This window comes from Callorhinus ursinus, unplaced genomic scaffold, assembly GCF_003265705.2.
Source record: "Callorhinus ursinus isolate GAN/ISIS: 27379988/994484 unplaced genomic scaffold, GSC_fseal_2.0 scaffold24, whole genome shotgun sequence".
NCBI classification, from domain to species: domain Eukaryota; kingdom Metazoa; phylum Chordata; class Mammalia; order Carnivora; family Otariidae; genus Callorhinus; species Callorhinus ursinus.
In genome coordinates this window covers 3,261,083-3,276,433 of record NW_027397086.1, presented here as the reverse complement: position 1 = coordinate 3,276,433, position 15,351 = coordinate 3,261,083, and the positions used below count along the sequence as shown (strand labels likewise).

General features: G+C 56.2%; 1 protein-coding gene across 1 annotated transcript; it reads left to right on the top strand.

Annotated features, from left to right (window-relative positions):
• The first annotated feature begins 5,661 nt into the window (after positions 1 to 5,661).
• Positions 5,662 to 15,053, top strand: DOLPP1 (dolichyldiphosphatase 1). The gene is made up of 8 exons (XM_025888611.2): positions 5,662 to 5,790; positions 9,275 to 9,375; positions 9,633 to 9,717; positions 9,820 to 9,919; positions 10,149 to 10,247; positions 10,792 to 10,920; positions 11,371 to 11,460; positions 13,536 to 15,053. The coding sequence occupies exons 1-8, from the start codon at positions 5,715 to 5,717 to the stop codon at positions 13,570 to 13,572; spliced, it is 717 nt and encodes a 238-aa protein (XP_025744396.1). The 5' UTR covers positions 5,662 to 5,714; the 3' UTR covers positions 13,573 to 15,053.
• The last annotated feature ends 298 nt before the right edge of the window (positions 15,054 to 15,351 follow it).

The following is a 15,351-nucleotide window of genomic DNA, read 5'->3' as shown; positions in this document are numbered from 1 at the left end:
ATTATTGGTAACTCTTATCTGGAGGATTCTGAAAAAAAGCTTCTCCTGATCGAATGGAGGTGGCCACTTCCACCTGAAAAAGAGGACAGATGCTTTCTTTTATTGTTCCCTTTGCTGACCTGATCCTTACCTCCAATGCTGGCAGATAAGTTTGCATTCAACAGTTTTATTTAAGGTACAATTTGTATGCTATAAAGTGCACTTGCTTTAATGATTTTTTACTTCTTTAAATTTTTATATATATTTAAAAAAATTTTTTTTAAGTTTGCTCCACCCCCGCGTGGAGTCCAAAGTGGGACTTGAACTCATGACTCTGAGATCCAGACCTGAGCTGAGATCAAGAGTTGGACACTAAACCGACTGAGCCACCCAGGTGCCCCAACTTTAATGATTTTTTTTTTAAAGTAAATTTATAGAGGTGGGCAACTGTAACCACAATATAATTTTAGAATAGTCCCATCACCCCAAAAAGACCCCTTGTGCCCATTTGCAGTAAATTCCCCAGCCCCCAGGGCCCCACTCATTTATTTTCTCTCTCAACTTGCCTTTTCTGGACATCTCCTGTAAATGGGATTACAATCATGTGGTCTTCTGTGCTTGGCTTCTTTATATAGAATCATATTTTTGAGATACATCCATTTCACGGCATACTTCAGTATTTTATTTTTCAGTTGCTGAACAGCATTCTGCAGTGAGTTTTTCCCCTTCTTTTTTGCACACCAGTATGGATTCACGAGTTTCGATTTATTTGATAACTTATAGTCACTTGCACTCATTCTTCTGATGCTCAAATGGTCACAAAATTGACCACCAGGAGTCCCTTGGAGCTGACTCCTGGGTCTTTTTGATACCCCCTGCCCCAGTCAGTCTTCAAGCACTCCCTTCCCAGCGTAAGATGTCCCAGGAAGCTCAGAATCCCAGAGACCAGGGCTGGGAAGGCTGAGGGGAACCCTGGCCCATTTCTGTGGCAGACGGTGGACTGTTACAATCATGGCCCCCACAAACCATGCCTCTTAGAATCCATGTCCTTGTATGGGCCTTGCCCATATCAGCCCTGGGCTTGGCTGCGTGACCTACCTTGGCCAGTGGGACAAGAGCAACGTGATGCAGGCAGAGGTTTGAGCACTGGAGCTTTGGGACTTGCCCTCTTGGAAAGTAGCTGCTGCCATGAAGGAGACTGGGGCTCCTTTGCTCGGGTGGCCATGTGGAGAAGAGCGTCGGCACCCTGGCCCAGACTTGGGGGAGGCTGCTTGGACCACACAGGCCCAGTAGAGCCCCAGCAGAACCGCCCAGCTGAGCCCAGCCAAATTGGCCGATCTTGAGCAATAAAATGGTGATGGTTTTAAGGCATTATGTTTGGGGCTGGCTGGTTACACAGTGGTAGATGACTGACTCCAAACCCCTTGTTGATCAAAGGGGAGACCGCAAGGGGAGCGGTGACCACCCCAGTGCGGATAGTGAGTCTGTGGCAGTCCCGGGATGGATGCCCAGGTCTCCCGAACCCACGCCCTCTGTCCTTCACCTTGGAGCTGTCTGTATTTACATCAGGTCATGATCAGTCTCCAGGCTTCTGTTACACGAAACTGATTCTCGCACAGCATGAGAAGAGGTGCGGATGGCGAGGTGGAGAGATCTCACCACCAAGTGCTCAAAAAACAGTTTGAATTACAATATAAAGGCCCCCAGGACGTATACACAAATGTGACAGGACATTCATTTGTTCACCAAGTATTTATTGTGCACCTGCTGTGTGCCAAACACTGCTCTAGGCACCGCACAGGCAGTGGCAGATGCGAGAGCTGCCTGTGTATCTCTTTTCTACTCTCTGTTCAGGAACATCACAGTGGTAGCTTGGAAGTGGCCACAGGAGAGAGTATTTACACCACAGAAACCAGAAAATGCCACCAGCACAAGGGATGAGCCAGACAACGGGTCTCGAGGACTTGGCACCATGGTGCTTGTAACTCCAGACCCTGGCTTCTGGAATGTTCTGTTCTAGGAGACAGGCAATAAATGGCTCCTCCCAGAGGTTTTGGAGCCAAAACGTGACTTCTAGAATGGTTCCTCTCAACCAAAATGTCACTTCTAGTTTGAAGCCATTGATCTTTTTTTTTTTTTAATTTTGAGTAAACTCTACACCACACATGGGGCTCGAACTCACGACCCCGAGATCAAGAGTCACGGGCTTTACTGACTGAGCCAGCCGGGCACCCTGAGACCATCTGTCTTTGCAACTGGCATCTTTGGGCTCCAGGAGTCCAGCCTCCACTGGAATGAGTTCCCTGAGGATGGTGCACCACTGGTCAGGTTTGCCCTTCATCCCTGATGCCCATTCCTAGTCTGGCACTGGCTGGGAACTTCATTTCTAAAGTGAACGAATAAAACTCTCATCCAGCGGGCAGCAGCAGATACATTTTGGGGAAACAGGCCGGAGATGGGGATTTTCCTACAGGACTTTGAGCACAAACCAGTGCAGATTTTCCTACAGGACTTTGAGCACAAACCAGTGCCCTGGCAAATGGGGGGACAGTCAAGAGCCTCACTTGTCCTCAGCTATAAACCGGGGGCATTCAGCACTGCCTTGCACAGTGTTGTGACAACAGTACAAGTGACTAAGAGTGGGGCGCCTTCCAGTTTGCTCAGAGCGATACCAGGGGCCCTGCTGGTCCACTTCTCAGCTCAGGGAGGAGGCAGGTGGTTCCTGCAGTCTCCCGTGCGTCTCCTTGTAGCATGCACATCTGTGCTGCCCGGCCCCCTGTCCATGTGGCAGGTCGGACCTGGCACCTCTGCCATCTCTGGGACCCTTCCGTGTGCTCCCATGCACATCTCCATCGAAAATGTCCTAACTGGCCGCCAAAGATATGAACAATGTTCTGAGCAGCACTGTTCACATTCCCCAAACCCAGAAACACCCCAAATGTCCACCGAGAGTCGAATGGAAAATAAAGTGCGGTGTGTGGTGTGTTTACACCATGGAATGCTACACAGCCAGAGTGTACAAATTAGAACTAGAGGCCACAGCATGGATAAATCTCAAAAACACAATGCTAGTGAAAGAAGCCCCATGCAAAGAGTGACTCCTGTAGGATTCTGCTTATAGAAAGTACAAAATTCAGACCCACCTAATGTATGGTGTTAGAAATCAGGATGGCAGTCACCCTAGGGTGACTAGGCAGGGTGTCTGGGGTGCCTCAGGTCCTGGTTTTTGGTCTGAGGGCTGCTTACATAGATGTGCTTCATTTGTGAAACTTCGTCAAACTGTACACATCTGACTTCTGGAATTTCCTATACGAATGTTATATTTTAATTTTTTTGTTGTTGTTTTTAAAGAAGCAAAGCCCAACCCACCCACCCACCCACCCACGCTTCAGAGCTCTGCTTTGTACTCACCACTGGTTGTGGTCCTCAAAGTCTGGGGTGGCCAGGCCCCCGCCGGCCCCCCTCTCCCAGCATCTGTCCCTCTCCCTATCTCAAGCCCTTTCCACTCAGCCGCACTCCAGGGTCAGGACACTTGCTTATGCTGCTCTCTCTGCCAGGAAAATCCCACTCTGGATAGCACCCTCTCATTTTATAGTTCCTTGCCCTTGTCACTTCCTCCAGAACACTCTCCCTGAGGTGAGAGGGCTCTGGAATCAGATAGGCTTGGGTTTCAGGGGCTCTGTGTCTCTAGGCCTATTTGCTCATCGGTGAAATGGCTGCCAACCATGGAGGGGCAAAGCAGCCAGGCTCAGGACGGCTGCCCTGTGTCAGGGAATTATTCTGGGAAACTCACAGCGCCCTCCTCACACCTCCTGCTTCTCACCGGCTAATAATGACAGTGTCTGAGGGAGCAAAGTGCAGGTGACAGGGAGATGGAGCTAGCTGACCCAGACAAGCCCAGGCGGGGCCAGGTGGGAGCTGAGTACAGTTGAGAGGGCCCCGGGGGCCCTCCTGGCTTGCTGGTGGGTTGAGCCACCACCATCCCCCTCTACCCCCGACTCCTCAGCCCAGCCCACGGTTGTGGCTCCCATGGATGTGGCGGAGTGAGCCACTCTGGGCAGTAAAAACTTCTGCTTTATTCTCACTTCTCACAAGGACTTAGACTACTTATTGAGCACTTGTTCTAGCACTAGTCTGGGCCAGGCTCAAACGCGTAACAGCCCCCCCCCCTTTTAAAAGATTTTATTTATTTGAGAGAGAGAGAGCGCACACGAGAGCGGGATGAGGGGCAGAGGGAGAAGCCGACTCCCCACTGAGCAGGGAGCCAAATGCAGGACTTGATCCTGGGACTCTGGGATCATGACCTGAGCAGAAGGCAGATGGTTAACCGACTGACCCACCCAGGCGCCCCCAGGCCCTGTCTTCATGTTGCTCAGGCTTCTCCACGTGTGGCTGGACCTTCTTATATCAGAACCCCCAGAGCACATAGAAATGCAGACTCCACGGCTCCGACTCAGATCATCTACTGGATCAACCCAGGCCCCAGTGGGACCCAGGAAGCTGCATTTCTACAAGCTGATCTTGGTGCTGCATGAAGTCCGAGAACCACTGCTTATTGGGAGACAGACAAGGAACCAGTAATGGTCCAGCGTGATCAGCGCTGAGGTAGAAAAGGAGATGCAACGGGAACCCATTTGAGGCCTCTCACCTCGCCATGGAAACCTCTAACTGAGAACAGACAGTTGAGCCAGACTTGGGGCAGACACCTGGGCCAGGCAAAGGGGCAGGAGGGGAGATGCTTTCCACGCAGCAGAACAGCCTGTGCCAAGGCTAGGAGACGAGAGGGGCGGGGCATCTTGGCTGCGCTGAGAAATTCAATCTAGCGGGAGAGACAGTGGGGGCAGGAGACGGAGAGGTGGGTGGGAAGGTGTGGCTGTTTACGCAGGGCCTTGTGGCCACTGAGAGGAATGTTTCGGGGAAACAGGTGTAGGTGGAAAACCGGCTTCTTGTTTAAAATGCTCCCAAGATGCCTAAAGCAGAATAAATGTGACTGAATCAAAACATCTTTGTGAGTTCAATGGAAGAAGGAAGGAATCTTTCTCAACTTCAGTTAAGCTTCCGTTCTGTAAAACATTTAGGGCACCGATTGTGGTTCGACTTAGGTTCCCTCCTCCACCCCACACACTTTTAACACAAGTGTTGTCGCCTTTGTGGGACTTGACCTGTCGTCGGTGAGTAAACGGATCTTTGGCCTCAGTGTACTCATAACTAAAAGTCGGTCGGCTCGGACCCCAACGTGCCGAGGCTGCCTCCCCGCTTCGAGCGTGCGGTCTGACGGGAGCCCAGCTCCCGCCAACCCCGGCAGGGTTTGGGGTACCGGGGAAGCCTCCACTCCGCGCGGGTCCCAGCCAAACCAAAGCTCCCACCAAACTTCAACACGCCCCCCAAGCTAGCGCCTGATTGGCCCGCCCTGCTCACACTGTGAGCCCGCTTCGCCTTGTGATTGGCTGCTCTGCTCTCTGTTGTGTGCGCGAACACCCCTCTTTTCTGATTGGCCAGGCTCCTACCTGTGCTCGCCCTGGATTGGGCGCTGGCTCGGTCGGCTCGCATGCTCCGGGGCCCCGCTATCTGATTCGCCGCTCGGGTCAGCCTCAGGGCCGGCACGCTAAATGGCTGCGCCGCTACCTGTATCGGCCTCCGATTGGGCACGCGGCGCCTCCCCGGCGTGATAGGTCAGGACCACCGCCCCCCTGGCTCCCCATTGGCTGCTCGGCGAAGCCCGGTCTCCGGGTAAGATGGCAGCGGACGGACAGTGCTCGCTCCCCGCTTCATGGCGGCCGGTGACCCTCACCCACGTCGAATATCCTACAGGTAAAAGGCGGCCCCGCCCCGGAGGACGCGTTCCTGGGGCCGGCCCGTCAGCCCTGGGCGCTCCGGCCCGCGAGAGCCCGCGGAGGGGGCGCCGGGGGACCGGGGTGGGAACTGTCAAATAGTGAGCCTTGGAGGGGTTCGGCCGGCGCGCGCGCCGCGCAGGCGCAGTGGTGCGGCGATGAGCTGGGCGAAATTGTGAGCGGCTCTTTCGCGCACTCTGCGGCTGCGCGGCCGGGCCGCTCCCCCGGGTCCCGGGACGCGGGTGGGCTGTAATGGGGCTGGGGTCTGCGTGACGCGGGAATGGATGACTGGCCTGGACCTGGGCCCTTCTTCCCTGCCCTCCCTGGAGGTCGAGAGGCCAGACTCCCTCCTCGGCGTGCAGGGAGTGCTTCTTTCCTTCAGACAGCGCTTTTAGGCTGCACTGCAAAGAGCTCCCTACTGCTGGGAGTGTGTAAACCGAGGCCGGGAAGCTATTCGTTGTTTGAGTACTTGTGCCACGCCCTGAGCAGGGCACAGCCCCACAACAGAGGGGGCCGTGTTAGGGGACTGGCAGCCCGTGGGATCTGACTTTTGAAGTTTCCCAATCAGATGCATCTCTAGAAGTGCAGGTTTTTCCAGCTGAGAGGTCTTTTAGCAACCATTCTGGAGGCTAGTAGAGTGGTGCAGAGCTTGGGCCTTTGGGTCAGAAGTATCTGGGCTCCGGTTCGGGCTGAGGCCTGGTGCAAATGACTTCACCTCTCTGTGCCTCATTTAGTTCATCTCTAAAGTGGGACTGATCACAGTGCCTTCTTTATGGTGGTGGTGTGAGAAATGCTGAGTGCGATGCCTGGCACACAGTAAGCATTCGATATGTAACTGCAGTGAATATCACCTCATCTTTCCAGGATCCCCTCAAGCCCACCCCACCCTCCCCGAGTAGGATGATTGGGTGTTGGGTGAGGCTGGGGGCCCCTCATTGAGCCCTGGTTGCCCCGAGAAGGGCCTGCTCATGCTGTTCTTGGTCGCAGAGATATGAGTACCTACCTGGCCCTGCTGAGGGCCCCAGGGCTGGATGCCTGGGAACTTTGACCCTAGGTGTTCTGGGTTATAGTGAGCGCGGGGTGGCCCTGCCAGGCCCATGCCCTGCCTGCCTGCCCACCATTTATGCATCATTCATTCAGCCAGTATTCACTGAGCACCTCCTGAGTGCTAGGCCCTGAGCTACGTCTGGGTTTAGAATGGTGAACAGACCAATACGCTTTCTGCCGTATGGACTGTGAAAAAAAAAAAACCCACTTTATAGGCGGGAAACCGAGGCCTGGAGAGGGGAAGGGACTTGAAGGCCTCAGCACTTTCATATTTCCCCTCCCTGGCCTCAGAGTAGCTTCTCTGAGCGCTCACAGACCAGAAGAAGGAACCTGGTGTTCGTGAGCAGCATGACACAGGCTGTGACAAGGGACCCTTTGCAGGGTCTGTGAGTGCCTGGAGGTGGGACCTGGGTGAACCTGGGGCCTCGTTTGAGAGGTCTAGTCCCTTGTTAACTCTTCTGTGGCCACTTTTGTGCCCTCACCACACTGATCCTTGCTTCCTTCGTCCCTTCTCTACTCTTGTGGCATCGTTTTTGAGGCTAGTTAAGTGCCAGGTGCTGTGCTGGGGCTGGGGGATTGAGCAGGGTGTAGTGACCCCGTCCCTGCTCTCCTGGAGTCTACTGTGTAGAGGGAGAGACAGATACCAGCCTCATAGCTACACTAGCGAGTGCATCATGAGCCATGCCCTGGTTACAGATTCCCCCACAGACTGAGAGCTCTGCAGTGTCGGGAATGTGTCTTTTTTTTTTTCTTTGCCACTGTGGTGACTGCTTAATTTATGTTGCATTAACCCAGACAGCATCTCAGTTGGGGGAGCCTGTGTGTGCAAAGGTCCAGAAGTGGGACAGGGCAGGGAGCATTCAGGGAACTAGAGTTCTGTTCCTGGGGACTGGAGCAGAGGTGGGAGGGAAGCAGGGCTAGGACTGTGCGGGGCCTGACGAGCTGGGCTGAGGTGGGACTCATCCCAAGGGCAGAGGGAGCCACACAGGCTTAGATCAGAGAGTGGTGACGCCAGAGTCTCTATGGCATCTGCAGGAAGGCCCAAGGTAATGTTGGCTGTGGGCCAGGCCGTGGAGATGGTCAAAGGTTTTGGGGCATCAGTTATTCCTTGTCATTACAACCCAGTGCTCGAGGCATCAGCTGGGCAGCTGAGAAACCCAGAATCTCAGAGCTGGAAGGGGACCAGGCCATCATGTGGCTGAGGAGACAGGCCTATGACAGGCGAGGGCCTCACCCAGTGTCATCCGGTGGGCCTGGGGCAGCAGTGGTACTTATACCTAGTTTGCCGGCCCCTTCCCCCGTGCCAGTTCCCAGCCAGTCCTACCGTGGGTAGATGTGAGTGAGGCCAGGTGTGTGACCATCTCTTCAGCCTGGAATCTGGGCTCAGCCCTGTGTGGGTACCTTCCTGCTCCCTGTGTGAGACCAGGCTGGTGGTGTGGGCCGTTCCCATTCTGGGTTCTGCCAACATGGAAGCATCCCTGGGTCCCAGGGCCTGAGCTGTTCTCATGGGTCTTGCCACATCAAAGCTCCCATAGCTGTAGGACGTGGGTGCTAATATCCCCTTTTCACTGGCACAGGAACCGAACCATGCACCATGCGTGCCCTCTGACCCTAGAGCGGCCACGTAGATGCCCTGTCTCTAATGGTGACGGCAGTCTTTGGATTCTGTGTCAGCCCTGCCCTTAACCAAGAGGGAACGTGGCTCTTGTCTCTTGGCTTCAGTGTCCTCAGCTCTCATAAGGGCTCTTGATCCCCGCATGGCCTCCTTTCTGGACCTTGAGGACGGTAAAAACAGGTAGAGGCTGCCATACTGGGCAACGCAGCCTGTCCCCTCCCCTCACTTGGTCCCTGTCAGACTCTGCAGTGTCCAGAGACTACCAGGTTCCTCCAGAGGCCCCGGGCTTGGCTGGGGCAGCTTCAGCACAGCCCTGTGTTCCAGAGGCACCCATGTGCCTGCCGGCCTGCCTCCTGGTACAGGACCTGGCCTCTGAGGTCAGACCAAGCCCGGTTCAAATTCTTGCTTTGGCAGGGTGATGGGTTTACTACCTGAACCAGGTCAGAGACTTGGATTTTAGGCCAGACCTCACCTCTTTCTGGCTGTGTGACCTCGGGCAAGTCATGCAACCCCTGTGGAACTCAGTTTCTTCATTTACAGAGTGGGGCCAGTGAGGGCACCAGCTCTAAACTTATGATCTATGAACATGAGGGCCCAGTGAACAGACACTGGCACATCATGCCCATGACTGAGTTGGTGAGGTCAACTGGTAGACTGAGGCATCCACAGCTGCCTGGTCCTGCCCTTTGGGCCCTTCTGAGGCCTCCTTTCTGGCTCAGGCCCCACTTGACTTGCTGGGCGCTGGCCCCTCTTCTGATTGCTGTGCTCTGCCCTTAGTCTCTTCTCCCTGTATCCATCCCAGGTGATCTCTCCGGCCACCTCCTTGCCTACCTGAGCCTCAGCCCTGTCTTCGTCATAGTTGGTTTTGTGACCCTCATCATATTCAAGCGGGAGCTGCACACGGTAAGTCTGTCCCTGCCTGTCCCTGCCCGGCCCTCCACTGACCCCACACCAGGGAGGGGGCGCTGCACTGCTTCATCCTGGGTGCTTTGCTTTCTCTTTCCTGCCTCCGCCTTTCTTGAGGTGTGCGGGGCTTCCTGGCCGGGTCGGGGTTGTTCACTAGTTGGGCTGGGAGGTTCAGGCAGATGCCACGGTCTCTGGGTCTGGGTGGTGGCCAGCAGGCACACAGAGGCCCAGCTGACCACACATCTTCCTGGCAGATTTCGTTCCTAGGGGGCCTGGCACTGAACGAGGGGGTCAACTGGCTGATCAAACACGTCATTCAGGAGCCGCGGCCCTGTGGAGGTAGGACCCGGGTCGTGGGGTCTGGCGGGCGGGGGGTCCCCCGGACGGGACATGACTGGGAGGCCTGCAGCCTCCCATCCCGCTCTGTTCTCTCTCTCCCAGGCCCCCACATGGCAGTGGGCACCAAGTACGGGATGCCCTCCAGCCATTCCCAGTTTATGTGGTTCTTCTCCGTCTACTCCTTCCTTTTCCTGTATTTAAGGTGAGATTCTGCCCTGGCCGGGGTGGCCCCGAACTGGCCCAGGCTGGCCTCTGCCAGGGACTCTCTGTCAGCTCTTTGGACACCCCTGGGGCTTGGCGTCTGTCAGGGTGGGAGGAGCTGCAGCCAAGGAGAAGGTGCCCAGGCAGCATTTGGATGGGACCAGGGGCTGGTGGGGAGGCCTGGGCTCCAGGCTGGGGGCTGAGGCCGTCTGACAGGCCTGTTTTCCCAGAATGCACCAAACAAACAACGCCAGGTTCCTGGACTTGCTGTGGAGGCACGTGCTCTCCCTGGGTCTCCTCACCGCGGCCTTTCTAGTCTCCTACAGCAGGTACGGAGGGAGGGAGAGCCCCTGCCCCCTGCCCTGCCCACTGGGGTCCTGCTGGATTCATGGTCCCTGTTGGACCTGCGTATGGACCCGAGTCCCAGAGGCTGTAGAGCAGGGCTGTGGGAGGGGTCCCAGGCCTCTCATTTTAAAGGGCTAGGACTCCGCTCCCCCTTCCAGCCCGGTCCTTCCTCTCTCCTCTGGGCCGAGCCCACAGTTCTGGGGACACCTGCACACATCCGCCGTCTGTTCCCTGTGTCTCGGAGGAGCTTATTGCAGACAAACTCGGAGCTGAAGGCTGGACAGAAGCCTTCAGGCAAATCCCAGCCGAACCATCCCTTCACTTCTGTCGTTGGGGGAGCAGCTGTTGGAAGGAGCAGCTCCTTCTGAAAGTAGATAGGAGGCTGTGTGTTCATAGGGTCTCTCCTATCTGCGTGTGTCTCCCCGTGTGCACGCACAGGTCCCTGGGAAGCCAGCACTTGGGCATGGGGGGATCGTGCAGGCCTGTGCCCAGCTGGGTCTCATGAACTTCCCTCTGTCCTTGGCCCAGGGTCTACCTGCTGTACCACACCTGGAGCCAGGTGCTCTATGGGGGCATTGCTGGGAGCCTCATGGCCGTCGCCTGGTTCGCCTTCACCCAGGAGGTCCTCACCCCGCTGTTCCCTAGGATAGCAGCCTGGTAACTGCCTCCTGGCCCTGTGGCTGCCCCACCCGCCTCTGCACTCAGCCTCTAGCTCCCTGGGAGGGCAGCCCTAGTGTCCGCATCTCCGGTGGGCATGGGCCGCGGGCCCTGCTTGCCTGGCGTCCTCCTCCCCCAGGGGTTTCTTCAGGCCTTAAGCCAAGGGGCCACCCTCTGCACCTAGGCTCTCAGGGATTTAGGAAGCAGCCCGAGGCCTGCTGGGCCTGGGCTGTGTGTACCGTGGGGCAGTGCCCCTGCCTGGGTATCACACAGGTGACACATCTGCATCTCTTTGTGGCTCCTGGGTCACAGGCCAGGCAAAGCCTCTCTAAGCGGTGGGGGAGGGTGCATTGCCATCCCTGGGCACTGGTGGGAGTGTGGGGGAGTGTGGCTTGGTGATAGGCTCATGCCCTGACGTGGTCCTGGCTTTCTGGATGTCTCCTTCTCCAGGCCTATCTCTGAGTTCTTCCTAATCCGAGACACGAGCCTCATTCCCAACGTACTCTGGTTTGAGTACACGGTAACCCGGGCAGAAGCCAGGTGAGTTAGGGGCCAGCAGTCACTGGGTCCTGGCTCAGTGGGACAGAGCCCCACAGCTCCCACTGCCCCCCCTTTTGGAGGGCTCCCCAATAGCCAGCCACTGCCTCAGCACTTTTCTTGCACTACCTCACTGAACCTTTCTCTGGGTCCCATTTTACAGCTGAGAAGCTGAGGCTCAGAGAAGAGAGGAAGAGTTGCTTGACTGGGGACTTGCAGATGGTGCGTGTGGGAGCTAGGCAGGGAACCTGGCTGTCTGGTCCAGAGCTGTGCTTTCAGCCTCTGTGGCCCAGAATGAGAGAGCTGGGCAGCTGAGATTCTCAGGGTGGCTGACTGTGGATACTCCTTGGATTGGTTTAGTCCAGATGCTTTCCTACAGATGGGTACACTGAGGCACGGGGAGTTGGGGCTGCCCGTGGATGCATAGCAAGTCAGAACAAAGCTGGGTTTTGGAGCCTCCTGACTCAGCTCTCCCTCTCCCCTCACCCCAGATCCTGGGTGGGGTTCCAGCTGGGCTGGGGAAGGCCTGGTTTCTTCCCAGGTCCAGAGGGGGAGCTGAGGTGAGGTGAGACTCCGGAGTAAGCCTGGGAGATTTCCTGACATGCTGGTGAGAAGAACCCTGGGGCAGGCTGGGGGCCCAGTGCCGCTGCATCCGGGAAATGTGTCTGGTGCATCATGGTCCAAATTATCCTAATGAGCTTAAGGGTAAAGCCCGGGATCCATGAGGAAAGGGGATTTGAGGGGGTTAGGACAGGCAATCCCATTACTGATGGAAGGGCCCCAGCTGGCCCAGGCGCCCCACCTGGCCCCACCTGGCTGGCCGCCACCTGCTTTCAGCAACCAAAATTTCCATGTGTACCTGCTCTGGGCCAGGCCATGTGCTGGGGGGTAATACAGAGGGAGACAGTCACGGTAGGCAGGGGAGACATGAAGAATGAAGCGCCTGTCTGTGCAATCTGTGTCCTGGGCCTGAGAGCTCATGACAGGATCCTGATTGGCGGGGAGGTGCCCGGGGAAGGAGGCAGACCTGAGTGTGGAGCAAGAGTGGGCCTGTTGAAGTGGGGGTGGCAGAGAGGGTGCTCTCCGCAGAGGAAACAGCACCCTCAAAGCTTCTGAGGCAGGACAAAGCTTGGTGAGTCCGCCAAACAGAGGCAGGTGTGGTTGGAGCCCAGACAGAGCAGGGGATGAGGTTGGGGCCACATCATGCAGGACATGTGGGCGCAGTTAGTTTTCTGAATTTTATTTATTTGTTTATTTTAAAGATTTTATTTATTTATTTGATAGAGAGAGACACAGCGAGAGAGGGAACACAAGCAGGGGGAGCAGGAGAGGGAGTAGCAGGCTTCCCGTGGAGCAGGGAGCCCGATGCGGGGCTCGAGCCCAGGACCCTGGGATCACGACCCGAGCCGAAGGCAGACGCTTAACGCCTGAGCCATCCGGGCGCCCCGAGTTTTCTGAATTTTAAATGGGACTCTAGACAAGTCCATTCTCCTTTCTGAGCCTCAGCCAGCCCCTCTAGAAAATGGGGGAGATTGTCCTTGCTTCCCTCAAGTTCCTGGGCCCATCGTGGATAGAGCCATTCCCCCAACCAGATGCTCAAATGCCCTGTAGAACATCCAGCAGTAGTTCCACATTTGCCTACATAGCTCCAGGTGGAGAGCTGTCTTTTGTCTGTTTAGGTTAATGATAACAGAACCCTGCTTGTGCTGGCTTATCTGTAATCCTCAGCATTAGCTGTATTCCAGCCAGGTCCCCCTGGCCTCAGGCCTCACCCCCGGCCCACCTCTGCCCCAGTGTCTTGGCTGGGTTCCTGAACTCCAGAACTGAGACATCTGGGTTACAGACCCAGCCTGAGACACTGATCCTCTCTGGGATTCCAAATCCCAGGCGCCAGGGCAGGGAGCTCTGATTGGCCCGGTTCGAGTCAGTCACGGGGGCTCCCGCGGCGGGCAGTCACCCATTTTGATGGGTCTATGGGTAGGGAGGGGACGCCTGAGGGCGTGGGTCACTGAATGCCAGGGCTCGTCTCATTTGACCCCTAAGCATCCTGACATTTAACCCCCACCCCCACTTTGTAGGAACAGACAGCGTAAGCTGGGGACAAAACTGCAGTGACCGGTGAGTGTGGCTGGGTCCAGCCTCCAGATCTGGCCTGCACGATGCCTTGCAGGATGGACAGAATGACAGAGGGCTGAAGCAGAGACCTCTACAGACCCAAGTCACCAAGTGGAGCCTTTTTTTTCTTATTTTAATTTTAATGAACAAGGTGGACCAAAGGGCCAAGCCAGCCCCTCAACCCAGGACCCTGGGGGGCCTGCTGCCAGGGGGCCACACGGCCAGAGACCCTTGCTGTGCTGCTGCCAGCCCCTGGTCGGGCGGAAAGTGCCCTGGGCACTGGGGTGTGGTGTAGAAGAGGAGGGCTTGCACCTCTGGTCGCAGGGCCAGGAAATCCAGGTGGCGTGAAAAATACACACTATTTATTTTGGGGTTTTGTCAAAGGCAGATGGGCTTTTGGAGACGAGGCCGGAAGAGCCTGCCTGCTTTGCCGTGGTTGCCCTGCGTACAGAGGAGGGGCCGAGGTCAGCCCTCCTGGGCCCTTTGCCCAGGGTCCAGGGGACACACCGCCTCTCCCTGGGCCAGAGAGGTGGCGTGGGGGCCCCGGCGGAGGGGAGCCACCCCCATGCCCTCCCTGCCACCAATGCCATTCCAGAACCTTGTTCAGTGTTTCCTTGTCTGGGGGGCGGGGCCCCGAGAGAGCGCGCATCTGGCGGCTGCTGTCATTGTGCTCTGCCCGTACCAACCCTGCACCACAAGGGCTTTCTCCGGTCCCCTGTCCCCAAGACAACGGTCCCCTTCTGACAAAAGAGCCTGCACATGTGGGTGAGCGAACCCAGGCTGTTTACAGCTCTTTTTTTGTCCTGCCATCCAGTAGCAGTTAGTTGTCAAACTACCCAGACAGAGTGCAGAGGAACCAGGAGCCTGGTGAGGGGAGCGGAGCTGGGGGCGCCTGATGTCTCTGTCCTCCCCTCCCCTCCCCTCCCCTCTCTTCCCCTCTGTGTGCTCGGAACACTCCCTTGTTCTTCTTGACACCCTCCGAGAGCCTGGGCACTTGCTCGGGCATCCTTAAGCCTGTGTCTGGGGTGTGGTGGTTGCACAGGTCCCCACTGTCCAGTGTGGAGGGCGGCTGCTCCCGAAGGGACCCTATCTGTGAAGTCGCTCTCAAGTGGGGTTGTGGAGAAGAGATGCTTCCAGACTCTGGAAGTTTCTAAAACTGAACCAGGCTGCTCGGGACCTGTGTTCCATACCCCGCCCCTGACCCTTTTTCTTTGTGGAGGTTCCTAATCTGCTGCTGAAGCACAATTTTTCGGTGCTTTCTTTTCTCATTTGTTAAAGACAGTGTCCAAAAGCCATTCCAGATGCCAGGACCAGGGGCCTATTTCTGGGGAAGGTTGGTTAGTCCCCACGTTTTCCTCCCCTTCCTTTCTTATTTTTATTTTTTACTTTTTGCCTGAGACAAGCCGAGTGTGAGGTGGTTTGATTTAAGAAAAATCAATGAAATTGTTTACTATTGTTTTAAAATAAAACCTTGAACTCTGGCGGCTCGAGCATATGTTGCCTGAGCTCATGAGAGGAGACTGGGGGGTGGCCGTGGGGACATGCGACCCTGAGGGGCAGGGATATGGTTAACACCATAAAATCATAAGCATCTCCAAGACATCTAGTCCCTCCCAGCCCCCAAACCTGGGGTTTGAACAGTCCCTGTGACATTTCGTACCAGTGTCTGAGGAGACCTCGCTGCCTGCTCTTCAGCCACAAGTTGCCCCTTCGGGCAGTCCTGCTCCACCCTAGTGTGTGGTCCTGGCTGGCTCTGGCTCTGCCCTCGGCCTCACTGCC

What these genes read in the sequence shown, in the direction of transcription:
- DOLPP1 (XM_025888611.2), top strand. Translation starts at nt 5,715, where the DNA reads ATGGCAGCGGACGGACAGTGCTCGCTCCCCGCTTCATGGCGGCCGGTG. An exon ending in TCAAGCGGGAGCTGCACACG is followed by an intron (nt 9,376 to 9,632) that starts GTAAGTCTGTCC and finishes TCTTCCTGGCAG; the next exon opens with ATTTCGTTCCTAGGGGGCCT. An exon ending in GTAACCCGGGCAGAAGCCAG is followed by an intron (nt 11,461 to 13,535) that starts GTGAGTTAGGGG and finishes CCCACTTTGTAG; the next exon opens with GAACAGACAGCGTAAGCTGG.